Consider the following 14,522-nt stretch of genomic DNA (forward strand, 5'->3'; position numbering starts at 1 on the left):
AAAGCTGTATATAGACCACTTCGATTTAATTTTGACGAATTTAAGTAACCCTTACCGTATATATATTAATATTCAAGATTTTAATAATTGTTCTTATTGCGATATATGCTAAAAATTTAATTATATTTATTGTTTATTAACATTGAAGATGATTTAGTGGTAGGTTAAAATGTTTGTTCGTATTTCTGTATTTGAATTAGATGATTTATTAAATATTACCAGTTAACATTCAACTTTAGCTCACAGTCTTTTCTTTTATTAAATCTTTATCAATAATTTATCAATAACTTATTAAAAATTTGGGATAGCCCAAATTCTCTTCGCTATTATTAAACAAATGAAAATGATTTAAAAATTAAACTTACTAAAGTTATAATACCAGGAATCTATAATTAAGTAATCTATTTCGAGAATTTAGATCAAGCTTACCTCAGTCGCGAGACTTTGATTCGCTCCATTACTGAGCAAGAGCTTGACGACCTGATCGTGATTCTCCTGCGCAGCCATATATAAAGGAGTGAATCCATTTTGCGACTGGATATTAACCGCGGCACCATATTGAATAAGTATATTGACTATTTCGGATTGGCCAGCTGGAAATAGAAAGAGCAAAATTGTATGTAAAACTACTAATTATGATAATATATGCGTTCATATAATGGAAATTATTGTATTTTACCTAACGAAGCTATGTGTAATGCGGTATTTCCTTTTTTTGTTGCCGCATCAACTTTTGCGCCCCTTTTTAATAACTCAGTTACTATTTCGACGTGACCATCCTTCGAGGCTAAATGCAAGGCATTTAAACCGTTCTGTAATAAAACACAAATTAATTTATTATTATTATAATAACAAATATTTAGATCAAATTTAATTATTTTATTTAACTAAGAGTTAAATATATGACAAAATTAAAATAAGTATAAATTTAAATTAAATAATAAGCTTTTATTTTACGTACATAAAAATTTCGTTACGTATATAAAAATTTAATAATCATTATCAAATTTAATTATTTGAAATAATACTGAAATTAAATTACACAAAATAACTTTAGTAAATAATTTGACATTTTAAATTTAACACTTACCAAGTTGGCTGTATTAATATCTAAATCGGTGTCGAGAAATTCGACCACTTTCTCGAGGTTGCCGGATCGAGCAGCGCGAAGAAATGCTGTCGTGTCATCAGCCTAAATACAAATATTTTATTCTATAAACAGTTGTAGAGACGAAACATTTAGAAGTATATGTAGAAAAAATGACATGAAAGATGGAGGCGATAAAATATAATAAAAGACAAAGATACGTAATATGGTTATTTATATAGATATGTACACGAGTAACCCAGTTTGCGACGGTGATGTAACCCTGTCCTTTTTCTTTTACCCTCACATGTTTAACACTTTATGCACATCGTTGTTATCCTTTTTATTAACGTTTATTTAATCAATGTTATAGCATATTTATTAGTACACTCTAAATAGGCAATGTAGAAACAAGCCTAGAGTATGTGTGTGTGTCAAATATATTTACAAAAACTCATTCTTTTCCTGTAAATAGTTTTAAAACTTTTCGATATTTACATTTAAAGAATATAAGAATTTTAAAAAATTTAAAGAAAAACCCGTAATTGCAAGGTTAATCAATGTTATAGATTTTATAGAATGTAGAAAATAAAAGCAAATTTAAATCAAGATAATTAACTTACAGAAAATTGGAAAACTAATACAAAGCGTCAATAATTTACAGTTTAAAATTAATCAACTCGTGATTTTCTTGTTTGTTTCCAGGAACGAGAGTTTTATGTATCTCGCCCCTCTGTCTGCAATTCCTGCTGTGAATCATCGCGATAAGGAACCATGTCGGCCAGGTGGTCTGCACCGCGTCAACGTATTCGCGCGCGCGCGTGCTATACTCCGTCACCCTGACCTTTGAGTAACTCTTACCGGCTTCTACACCACGTCTTAATATAATACCTACAAATCGCGTGCTTTTGCAGCTTTTTGGTCACAATCGCTGCGGCTGCAAACTTCTTTGATATCGATACGCTCTTATATTCGCCGGCTATCGCGCCTGAACGTCTCGTCCGGTTTATTTCGCGCATCGCCCACCCTCCTTTTACATTCTTTCTACTGACTTTCGGGAAAACTGTTGTCCACGTGATATCCTATTGTTATAATAAAATTATAATTGGAAATTAATATAATTTTTGATATAATTTAACGAGTTCGGTTGTTATAATTTCCTGCATGCAAAAATAATGTTTCTGATAATGAAAACGTAATACAGCTATTTTATAAGACATATTTCTCCTCTTTTAAACACGGTCTTGTATATATCCTACACAGGAATAATAATTTTAGATCTCTGTCCAAAATATTAAATGTATTAACAATCTCCGACCGGCTATTGCGTTTCTGATATAACTACAAAGATAAAGATAGATATTATTTTCTGATGTTTGTGAATCATGGTATCGCGAATTCCCCGAAGAATTGGTGGATCTTGGGGTTGATTTTAGAGCTGAGAATTAGAAGAATGCTCTCGAAAATTCCACCGCTCATCGTCTCCTTCGATCGGTCAATTCGGAATGGACAAGAAAGAGGGTGCGTGCATGAAGGAGAAGGAGAAAGAGAGAAAGAGAGAGAATGCGAGTGCCGGCTCCGAACCGCTATACCGCTTCTGTTAGACACCGTACCTGACTGGTATTGTCGGTGACCATTGCGACTAATGGCTGAGTGCCTCTCGACTGTTCGGAGCCCGACGTCGACCGTACGCACGCACGCAAGAGACGCTTGTCTCTCCTTTGACACCGACCGCGCACGTTACACCACCATTTGTGCACACATCCCTCGGGGGTGCGCACGATAACGCCAGGAAGAGAGCGTCAGGCGGTAGGAGCCGCCCTGCGCGAAACACACAACGGCGCAGAATCGAGCGACAACGATCTCGCATATAGAGGGAACTCCACGGGGGTGGTTTGCACCGAGGGGGTGCTTGCCGGTTCACTCGCACCCTCCCTGAGAGGCACATGCGTCGTCCGTCTTTCTGTCACCGATCCCTCTTGCACCCTTCTGTGACTCCCGCATCGTTCCCGCTTTCTCTCTTACTCTGCTACACTGCATTGTACCGCTGTTTTAACAACAAAAATCTATTTTACTTTTTACTTTTCCCTACCTTTCCTTTTGTTCCTTTTGTTACTACTTTTGGAACCCTGACAAATCAGCACTTTGAATTGCTTAACTATAATAACGTGTACATGGTGCTACTTTATATGAATATATTTTAAAAGATAGTATCTTTCAGTTTCTATATTTTTTAAATATATATTTTTTCTAAAGATATATTTTCTAACAACATATATTTTAAATTTTATAATATAAAATATATTAAATAAAGTTTTTTGTAAAAAAAATAAAAATTTATTTAAGTTATATTGAACTGACAGAAAAATATATTCATAGAGTGGAGCACAAAAAGAACTCGCTCGATTTGTCTGCTTTGTGAAATAAATCGTTCAATCTTCCTTCGATAGAAATCGGAATAATAGAATTGATCAATGCATTTCATTTTTTATTCTTTAATCATTTTATTTTGAAACACAATAAGTCTCCTCTCATCCCTTTTCATATTTCTCATTTTATTCTATCGCTGCACCCGACCTTTTCCCCCGATCTGATATATTCGTGTACGATAGAGGCGTATAAGGGTGCAATATGTGTCCGTTATAGAATCACCATCGAGCTTGGATTACCGACGGGGAAGATGGAAAACAGTTTTTACGAAAGAAACCATACCGGCAATGATAGCGCGCACCCTCGCGTGCGCAAGATATAAGGGGTTGCGGAGATTGCAAGTAATGTATTTCGTATTTGAGCCGCCACGTGGAAACACTATATCCATGCTCGGATCTGTCCTGTTTTCAGTTGGTGAATGTAAAAACATTTAGCTGAATGTGTTTAAGGCAGGCGGGTTGTCATGTTTTAAACAAAATACTGGGTATTGTTTAAAACATTTTTGTTTTAAATAATTTTAAACTATTATTAATTAAAACTATTTAAAAACACTGCAATTAAAATATGTGATTTGGAAAAGAAATTGTAAAAGAGAAACACAAAATAATATGTATGTTGCAAAACATTTTTTTATTTATTTATATGTATTACTACTATTATAGTACTACTATATATAGACTATAAACATATAAATAATAAAATAAAATTCATTAATCTTTTAACGGAATATAAACTACATTCAGTAGTATAAGTTTTTTTCTACTTATAACTGTATAACATAAAAACTAACAAAGATCAGATTATACAGTCTCAGTCTCAATTCTCAATATTCATGTTTAATTAGATTAGTGTTTTTGTTCAATGCCTTCAAAATTGATACTAATTTTGAAGCTTTTTCTGTGCCCAACCTGTTTCTTAGTTTTATGGTGCACTAACCCAAAAGCTGAAAACAGCCTTTCTATGCCAGTAGAAGAAGCAATTGCTGCATGGAGTTGTGTTACCAAATCGAATGTAATAATATTGATATTTTTTTAGCGCAAGCCACTATATTATTGGCTTAACATTTGTAATCGTTTCCTCAGAAAAAAGATAAATTTTAAACGAAGTTTTTGCTCGGTAGAATATAACGTCAGACATGGCTGCAGGATGGTATGAACTAGTATTACCCCTGATTTATCAACCCGATTTACCCACAGGATCAAAAAGGTCGATAATGAATTCGCATTTACTTTGGAAAAGCGCTCAGTGACTCTCACACAAGAAACATATTAGCAGTAATATCAAATAAAAGCAATAATAAATAAAAATAACTGATTCTATCAGTTATTTATTATTTTTTATGGCGAAAGGTTCAAATATTTTTTTCACATTTTAAGTCTTTAGTTCTCTTTTCAAATTTTAGTATGTTTCTTTAGTCAATATTGAACAATTTTATACTAAAACATTTCTTTATTTATTAAATTAAAATGTATTAATAATTTACTATATATATATATATAAATTTCTTGCTATTAATATTTCAAAAATAGCAATTCTATGTAGTGTAGCGATTCTATATATTTATATAATAAATTCAGAAACAACTTTATATTTTGATTGTAAAAATTAATAAATTTTTTAATTACTCTTGATATTTTCTCTTTATTTTCTTTTCTCTTCACATTTACAAAAAAGAGCAAAATTACAATTAATACAGGGTCAGAATGAGACCGCCAAATATTTCGTGCGTAGGTAGATCGTACTTTCTATACACATAAACAGAGTGTTCGGTTTTGACAAAGTGCTCGTGTGTAGATAGACTAGACGGAAAAATCCTCTACCATTTTGCAATTTTCGCAATAGTAAACAAGATATTAATAATTAAAAATCGCCGAATATTTTTATATTTAATAATTTTTTATCCAACTTTACTATCAACTTTACAGAAAAAGGCAAAAATTGTTAATTTTCTTTTCATAGAGCTCTAAGAATTTTTTCAGAATTTTTTATCAACTTTTTAATACTGCATTAATTTCTTATTGGCAACTATTTTTATGGTAAAATACGGAATCAAAAAATTCTGAAAAAATTTTCAGAACTTTATGAGAAGAAAATAAATAATTTTTGTCACTTACTGTTTTTTCTGTAAAGTTGATAATACTTGAGTAAAAAATTATTAAAAACCAATATTCAGCGAATTTTAATAATTAATATCTTATTAACTATTACGAAAATTGCAAAATGGTAAAGGACTTTTCAACTCTGTTTAGTCCGCTCTACCTGCGCACAAAATATTTGGTGGTTATTCTGGGGACATCCTCTATATTGATTTCAATAATATAGATATAGCCAATTAATATTAATTGGCTAAATAATCTAAAATAATAATTATAATCTCGCAATTACATTAACGCAAAGTTATAATAATTTTTCACAGTGTGCTTGCAAAAGCACGATGATATTAAAAAAAAAACAATTTCAGCGTTATTTCGGTAAACGGTAACGTCAACGTCCTAAATCTCAAAAGAAATAAGCAGCATGTCGTTATACACTGCGATCAATAAAATCTTTACAGCCGAGTTTGTGTGGCCACAAGTAGAAAGAACATTATGTAGGTGTATGCACGTCACCCCGTCACATAGTATATCACACGATACAACCTTGCACTCGCGTGACTTTATTCAAGGCTGCGACCCCCCGACTCCAGCATGCTGCTACATATCTCGTACCCTTAATTCTCTTGCGTACCAATCGGCTGTGAGATTTCAAGGATACATATAGAGGTTCAGCTCTTATTATCGCGTCCAGAAATTTATTTTTTATACATTTTATATACAAGGTGTCCGGTAAGTTTTGACAAAGCGCTTGTGTATAGATAGAACGGACTAAACTGCTGTGAGTCGAAAAGTCCTCTACCATTTTGCAATTTTCGCAATAGTTAACAAAATATTAATTACTAAAAATCGCAGAATATTGGTTTTCAATAATTTTTTACTTAAATACTATCAACTTTACAGAAAAACAGCGAGGGATAAAAATTGTTTATTTTCTCCTTATAAAGTTCTGAGAATTTTTTCAGAATTTTTTAATACCGTATTTTCTCATATTGGTAAAAATAAGAAAATGCAGTACTAACAAATTGATAAAAAATTCTGAAAAAATTCTTAGAGTTCTATGAGAAGAAAATAAATAATTTTTGTCTCTTGCAATTTTTCTGTGAAGTTGATAGTATTTGAGTAAAAAATTATTCAAGACCAATATTTAGCAATTTTTAGTAATTAATATCTTGTTAACTGTTGCAAAATAAAATGGTAAAGGACTTTTCGACTTAATTTAGTCCGCTTTATCTACACACGAGTGCTTTGTCAAAACTTACTAGACATCCTGTACACGTAGGAGTTAAACTTAATTCCTGCCGTTTTTTGAAATGGCACTTTCTGACAACTCATGTGGTAGCCATCTCCCTTCCTTATAGATCTTTCCCATGGCATGCAAGCGTTTTGAGACGGCCATTGGAGTAACATTTAACTGTTTCGACAACTCTAAAAGCGTTTGAGCTGGATTCTCATCAAGCAATTCTTGCAGCTCGACATCTTCAAATTTTTTCGGACTGTCCTGGACGTTCTTTGTCTCTCATATCAAAATCACCGTTTCGGAAGCGTTCAAACCAAACTCTACATGTTCTTTCCGATGGAGTTTCATCACCATACACTTCGGATAATAAGCGATGCGCTTCAGCTGCGGTTTTCTTGAGGCCGAAGTAGTGAAGAAGCACATGTCGGAAAAACAGCTTGTCGCGATTCATTTTCAATCGATTGGAAAATCTCTTTGGCGTCGAGAAATCTAACCTGTGAGAATTGAATCACTTTCAGCGATGTCTAAACTACAAAAGACATGACTTCATCGTCGAAACTCGCCAGCGTTGGAGCCAGCACCCTCTAGTAGCGAGCGGCAGGAATTAAGTTTAACACCTAATATTAACAATAATTCTGAATCAAATTGCTGTCAATTATAAGATTCAAATTATTTTCGTGTCACGTGTATATTTATTGCGGGTATGAGAAGATAGGTATTATAAATTTTATTAACATAAATATATAATATTTTATATATATTAATATTAATATTATCTATATATGTAAAATATTAATATTTTATATATATAGATAATAACAAATTTGTTATGGAGCATAATTTTGCTGAGTTGGCAGTTAATTAACTGAACATCATTATTTATAATTTTAAAAATAATTATTACTTACAAAAAAAAATCGAAATGCGAAACTACGATAAAACACACTTGTACGTATGCACATACATACATATAGGCCCGTATTCAGAACGCGCTTTTATCGATAAAAGCGCATATTTATCTCTGAAATTCTATAATATACGTGACGTAAAGTATAGTATGTTAGCGCGCTAACATCATTGTAAGCGCGTTCTGAATACGGGCCATAGCCTTTATTTTGAAAACTGTCATGTTTATATATGATTTGCAGAAAGTGAAGCGTGGAACATAAACAACTTTTTCTCTCGAAAAACGGAGAGAGAGAGAGAGAGAGAGAGAGAGAGAGCGCATTGAAATAAAAGAATAATAAATAATTATTTTATTAAATTTAATAAACTTATAGTTGCAAAAATGTTGACATAGGATAGATAACTTTTTCAAGTATATATGTAACGTTTCGGAATACTTTGACAAATTATTTCTAAAAATAGTGTCGAGCTATCGCTTTCTGGGCAGTATCCAATAATCGCCACGAGTGAAGCTTGATAGCGAAATGTCAGCTGATTCAATCATCTGATATTTATTTATTAATTTGATGCTGTTGATCCATGTATTTTTCATAAAAATAAAAGTTAATCTTACCTGTTATCAATGTAGTTGTATGGATATATTTAAAAAAAAAATCATTTAAAAAATAATTATTGATAATTATAATCAAACATATATGTTTATTAATGTTAGTAACATATGTTTAAAGATCTTAAAACTATAGGGAATTGTTATGTAAAATGCTTGATTTAAAAATTTTTCATATACACAACAGATTTTGAAAAAAAAAAATTAAAAATGGAAGATATTACAAGAACGACAAATATTAATTAATACACGTCTTTACCTGGAGCCTAATGATCGGTGGGAATGCGTCTTCTCTCGTCATTACTAAATAATAAACTGTATATTCTCTTTGACAAACTACGTATACGCACGCTCTGTAAGCACCATGCTGAAGACGTAGACTGCCGGATATTAATAGAGTTCTATATGTTATTTTTGTTAAACTCCTATATGTCATGCCTTTGTTAAGTAATCGCGTTTTGCATTAATATCCAAAGCTAGTAAATTAACAATCACGTAAATTTACAAATGTGATGTTTAATTTTAGCATATCGAAAGACACATATAGATGTATTTTTCCTACTTTATAATGCGTGCGTGCGTGCGTGTATACAGGATAAGTCTGATAAAAAGTACACCACGTTTTTTTCGAAAATGGTTAGAAATAAAGGGATACTTATTATTAAAATTGTAGGAGGGCATTCTGATGACCTTGTAATTTTAAATGTCTTTGGTTTTTTTTTACTATCAATAAAACATTTTTTTTTTTAATCGGAAGAGGTTTTTAGTCATTTTATCGATAGTACCTAATCAGTTGAATATTTTTGTATTAACGTATTTCTTCGAAAATTCAACTGCTTCGGGGATATAAATTAATAAAAGAAGTTACAAGTTTGAAACAAATTTTATTATTGCAAGAAATGTTTAAAATGTTTACTATGTTCATTTAAATGTGCCAGTAGTTTTCGTAGAAATTTTTAATTTTTGAATAGTTATTTTGCGACAAATATTTGACTACGAAATTAAGCATTATCCAAGGTGTTCGACCGACAGCTAAAACCTTTAAATATTGTGTATAGTCATGATGTTAACAATCCAGTAAACGAGAATAGATTGAAATGAATTTAGATTTTTAGAAGTACGCATTTGCGAATATTGAAATGAATCCTTTTCAATCCCAATGCATTTTTTATTCATATATAAGAATGTTACATTTCTATGCCTTTCAATAAAAAAAAAATTTAATTCTTTAAGTGAATACTACTCAATAAAAAAATTTTGAATAGAAGTTTTTAATCCAATTAACTCTAAAAAAATTTTTTCATCCAATTGAATCTAAAAAAAAATGAAAATGAGCTGCGAATGCTACTAATAGCGTTTTTGAACTACCTGAAGACGAGTTCTGGGTATATCTATCGCATGCTCATTTTTTGCGTACTTTGGCTGTGTTTATATTTTAGAGACATTAAATGAAGTTTTTTAATTTCAATACTGATATACTTTGCGTTTTATTATTCGATTTCTCGGGTCATCTCATATTAGGAGTATAATTTTTGACTTGGCAATTCGCTCACTTTTTACATTTCTTTAATTAAAAAAAAAATGAAATTTGAATTAAATTTTATATAACATTATCTTACAGCTTATTACATTCCCTTTCAAATGACCTATTATTGTTTTAAATTCTACCCAGACTTCTAGCATTTATCCAAAATGAACTCGGTATCTCACAATAGGGGCCTTTCCTCTATTCTTCAAATTTATTTGAAAAACACAATACACACAATCAGCAACTTTCTACACTATTCAAGAATATAAAGAAATAATTTGTAAAAGGTATTGAGTCGATTACATAATACGTGTTGTAATAAAAAGTGAATAATTTCAATAACAAAAAGTTTAATTTAATCCATTTGTAAATTATTACTCCAAATAATATTATACGAAATAAACATTAATTCCACCAGAAACTGATTGAAAAACTCGGAGTAAGGGCAGTTACGTGATGCCACCATTTTGGTGGAATATACAACATTTCTCCGGGTTTTAAGTAAAATGTCATGCCACTAGCTTTACGAAAATTTGGCCATTTGTCATAATCTGGCCTCACAGGATCTACTTGTGCAGTATTGTTAAGTAATTTAGTATCATAAGGATACAAATTATTTGTCTCAGTTGGAGAATATAAAATAACTCTTTTGTAGCCGAATACCTAAAAAAATAAAAACAATGACATACTACAATATTCAAAAAAATATAGTATACAGTTAATTTCAAAAATTTTTTATATTTTACTCAAATAATTTCATTGTAAATTTCTTTCTATACACCTGAGAAAGTAAATTATTTTTCGGATCAAAGTGCAAAGGTGACACTGTATTAGCAGGTCCAAACCAGGCATTAATATCAACTTCTGATGATTCTGCATTATTTTCCTCATTATCCGAAAAACAGCAATATTCCGGCACTTCGAAATCCTCTTTCAACTCTGGTATCTAATTGAGATTGGTTTAAAAATTACACTTTTATACAAAACATTTTAATTATTTTAATATAACATTAAATATAAGATTGCGTCGCGCGTGCAGCGAATTAATACCTGTTCAAACAATTGATGTTGTGCTAAATAACCAACTTCGCTATTAGTTGCAATAATATGTTTTTGTAAAAATTCAGAAAAATTGACAAGATGCTGTGTCCAATCTTCCTCAGTATAACGAGATCCAACTTCAATCGGTACTGTCCGAGATCCTGCGATCTTATTCAAATAATTAGGATTTTTCCATAACGTTAGTGCTTTCCAGTGATTCATACAATCTAGTGAAATGTATAAAATAATTTATTTTTCTCTATAATGTTTAAAGCACACAGTAAGACTACTAAATATTTACGTTATTCAGAGTAAATAAAATCCAGAATTTTGTCATGATTGATACAGATCACATTAATATAAAACCAAGTATTTTGTTAATATATAATTTAGAGACATTTGCTTCACATGTACCTGTTAATACAGTTGGTAACTTTGGCATAAAAATTTTATTGTAAAATGTTTGCATCGAAGGTTGTTCAAAATATCTATCCGGATAGTTAGAGATTAAATAGTTAGTCCCTTTATGATCAATTGAAATATCTTCCATATTTATAATATCAGATTCTTCTAATAAAATTTGAAAAATAAAATCAATTTTAATGTAATTCTTAAATAATTTTAAAACTATAAATTTATATATTTAATATAATACTATAAATTTATTACTATAATTCATTATTATGAGTTATATATATAATAATTAAAATATATTTATAAATATTCTTACCAGCGCAGTAATTGTTTAGCTTTGTTGCAATAGTTGTCAATAAATTCGGCATACTAAGAAGAGGTGCGCCTAATAGAATGCCTCTATCAATTTGACTAATAATATTTTTTAATACAATCGTTTTCTTCTCTTTATCAGTATAATTTCTAGCATTTACTTTCCACTGAAGTTCTAATAATACAGCCTATAGATGTATCAAATGCAATTTTAAATAAAATTTATATGTCAATAAAAGCTTGTGAAAAGTAGTACAAATGTTGAATTATATATTATGCAATATTTTATACCTTTACAATAACACATAAAGAATAACAATATCTGTATTCTATTGGAACATCTTTCCAGTAACCTGAATTCAATATCTCCCATGTACGGTCTAAACAAGCTTCCAATCTTGTTATTGATGTGTTTATCCATTTTTCTGAAGTTCTTATAGGAAAAACAACTTAAATTAATTATATGTTGAATATTTATATTATGAATATCATGTTGTTTGGAATAACAAGTCAATCATAAATAGATGTAAACATTATAAACAATCTATGACATTTAGAGCTATGATATTTTTACTTTAATAGTAGTATTAATATTGTACATTTTAAGTTTTTAAATGCACTTTTTTTGTATTGTCTATTAATTTGATTATAGACAATGTAAGATTACATTAATATCTCAAACCAATTAATTTGACAAAATATATGCACGAAGCTTTTAGTAAGTATAACAATTTTATAAATATATATGAAATAATATTGCTTATAAATTTTCAATATTTACAATTGTTTGTCGGATGTCCTTAGCACATTAATTACAGATGTCAAGTGCAATTTTATTTCAATAGGTATATTTTCCAATTCTTTTGTTAATAATGCCCAAGGAACTGTTATCATAGAATCACTGTGAGCCATTCTGTAAATTATATACATATATGTATATAATTATTATTTTACACGTATAATTATTATTATAAGAGATATAATTAAGTCTTTACTTATAAAAAAATACTTCTGCCATATACAGGTTTACTTAAATATGTCCATCGCACGATAACATGATCAGCTAAATAATACAAAATCTTTCCCGTTAATGAGAAAGTTTTAACTCTACAAAAACTCTCTATGAATATAATAACATTTTCTGTAATAAACAGAATTTTAAACAAAAATGCTATGACACATAAAGGTATACAGGTGCCAGGACCATTGCATAAAATAAGCTCCGGATTTTCTCTCCATAAAACTGGAAGACAGTTTAGTGTGGCAAATATAGTGGTCCAAATTGATGTGAAATATGATTGCCGAACTTCACGACTTCTATAAATTTCCACAATTTTGTAATCTTTATTGCCATTTTCTAGATCTCTAACTTTTTCTGCACTAAGTTTATCTGTCTGAGCATGAATATACACTCTAGGCGAATAATTCTTAATGTTAAAATATTTTACAATTCGCAACATTTCGGCTGTGTGTCCACCAGATCCTAATATTATCATTGTTTTAATTGAACAAGACTTTTCTTTAGGTTTAGTGCTTTTCATAAATATCAAATAACAAGCTCTGGCAAGTATCAATATACAGGCAAACACAGCAAAGATAAAGTATTTCACGTACATCTTGTTTTATTAGCTGAAAAGAGTATTATGAAATACTTAATATATATATATAAATTTATAAAGGATTAAATTACATTAATAATAATTCTTACTAACCTCACTACAAATTATGTGTCAGTTCATCAACTGAAAAAATGCATAAATTATAGATTAAATTATCAGTTAAATTGCAGATTTATGTAGAGATTTGCTTTTGTAAATGAGTTTTTTACTTTTTATTCTTTTTTATACGAAAAGTTTTTTTCTTTTTCTTTAATTTATAGCACGCACTTCCATAAAGCCAACGACACACGACACTTGTTTTCCTGCTGGATTAGGTCTGTTCGCATTGCTTGTACTTTTGGCACTCGACATCTTCACTTTCTCTCTTTTTAAGGCAAAATATGTATCTATCTCATTTTAAGTGCAAAAATATTTGAGAATTTTAGGCAACGCGAACAGACCTATTGCTAGCTGGATTAGAATCTTGCCACCGTATTGGCTGCGATGCTGTCAGGTGTCGTCTATAATACACGGAGTAAGAAGTAAGTCCGGATCTACAATAGGTGTTTTATGTATTATGCCGTAAGAAACTGACCAATTACAGTCGAATCCGAGAAGAATAAGCGACTGTGATTCGCCCATTTCTTATGGCTTAAGGTTTAAAACCCTATTGTAGATCCGGGGTAAGAGTAAGAAATTGACCAATTATAGTCGAATGTGAGAAGAATAATCAACTGTGATTGGTCAATTTCTTACTCTTACTTCTTACTCCGTGTATTGTAGACGACGCCTCACAGTGGCTGCGGTTCATTTGACGCTACAAACCCTTCGAATCAGAACAAAGAATTTTACGACTAATGACTGCGTTCGGCAGACTCAGCAATTTTGCAACCGTTTTATGATTCGACATATTTTATATAAGACATATTTTGCCTTAAGCCTAATGTCCACGATACTAGAAATCGGTTCGAGATCTCAGACAGAGAAAAAATTAACAAATCACATTTGAACAATTTGATCACATGACCATTGCGATTGGTCAATTCTTTCTTCATCCGAGGTCTCGGACTGATTTCTAGCATCGTGGACACAAGGCTTTACGCGGGGTCTACAATAGAAGTCGTAGCAGTCATATAGCGTTTTCGGCCCGACCGGGTTTGCACCAATCTGGGTTGGATTAATGGCGTTTTGCGCTCTCCTATTGGTAGAGCGTGTGACATCAACCAATAGGAAAGATTAATCCAACCCAGGTTGGTGCAAACCCGA

General features: G+C 30.8%; 2 protein-coding genes across 7 annotated transcripts in view; both read right to left on the minus strand.

The window, feature by feature from the left end:
- The window catches only part of LOC108763270 (ankyrin-2), a 36,977-nt gene extending 28,143 nt beyond the window's left edge, over window positions 1-8,834 (minus strand). The window contains exons 1-4 of one of the 3 annotated variants that reach the window (XM_018510743.1): window positions 8,623-8,834; window positions 1,091-1,192; window positions 680-812; window positions 430-593 (exon numbers count right to left, since the gene is read on the minus strand). In XM_018510743.1, the coding sequence (XP_018366245.1) occupies window positions 430-593; window positions 680-812; window positions 1,091-1,192; window positions 8,623-8,799 (576 nt within the window). In that variant the 5' untranslated portion in view covers window positions 8,800-8,834. Of the gene's footprint in view, window positions 1-429; window positions 594-679; window positions 813-1,090; window positions 1,193-2,700; window positions 2,877-8,622 lie in introns of those variants that run through there. The other 2 variants (XM_018510744.1, XM_018510745.1) reach the window with 2 other exon arrangements.
- A 1,273-nt stretch (window positions 8,835-10,107) lies between these two features.
- LOC108763276 (Jumonji domain containing 5) lies at window positions 10,108-13,625 on the minus strand. Of its 4 annotated transcripts, XM_018510763.1 has the most exons (10): window positions 13,487-13,625; window positions 13,371-13,400; window positions 13,273-13,287; window positions 12,440-12,571; window positions 11,950-12,091; window positions 11,663-11,846; window positions 11,347-11,502; window positions 10,942-11,159; window positions 10,673-10,837; window positions 10,110-10,554 (listed from the first exon to the last, which is right to left on the minus strand). In XM_018510763.1, exons 4-10 carry the CDS (start codon window positions 12,568-12,570, stop codon window positions 10,297-10,299), a joined length of 1,254 nt encoding a protein of 417 aa, XP_018366265.1. In that variant the 5' UTR covers window position 12,571; window positions 13,273-13,287; window positions 13,371-13,400; window positions 13,487-13,625; the 3' UTR covers window positions 10,110-10,296. The 4 variants fall into 4 exon arrangements, with proteins under 4 accessions (XP_018366264.1, XP_018366265.1, XP_018366266.1 ...); XM_018510764.1 differs by lacking the exon at window positions 13,273-13,287; XM_018510762.1 differs by lacking the exons at window positions 13,273-13,287; window positions 13,371-13,400; window positions 13,487-13,625 and adding an exon at window positions 12,654-12,758 and having other exon boundaries at window positions 10,108-10,554; window positions 11,347-11,499.
- Between the last annotated feature and the right edge of the window lie 897 nt (window positions 13,626-14,522).

The sequence above is a fragment of the Trachymyrmex cornetzi genome, unplaced genomic scaffold, assembly GCF_001594075.2.
Source record: "Trachymyrmex cornetzi isolate Tcor2-1 unplaced genomic scaffold, Tcor1.1 scaffold35, whole genome shotgun sequence".
Classification (NCBI taxonomy): Eukaryota; Metazoa; Arthropoda; class Insecta; order Hymenoptera; family Formicidae; genus Trachymyrmex; species Trachymyrmex cornetzi.

Coding starts and splice junctions, on each gene's coding strand:
- LOC108763276 (XM_018510761.1), bottom strand. CDS start 12,676: ATGGCAGAAGTATTTTTTTATAA. Junction 12,092..12,439: donor AGGACATCCGACAAACAATT/GTAAATATTGAA, acceptor TTTTCCTATAAG/AACTTCAGAAAAATGGATAA. Junction 11,160..11,346: donor GTTACCAACTGTATTAACAG/GTACATGTGAAG, acceptor ACATTTCACTAG/ATTGTATGAATCACTGGAAA.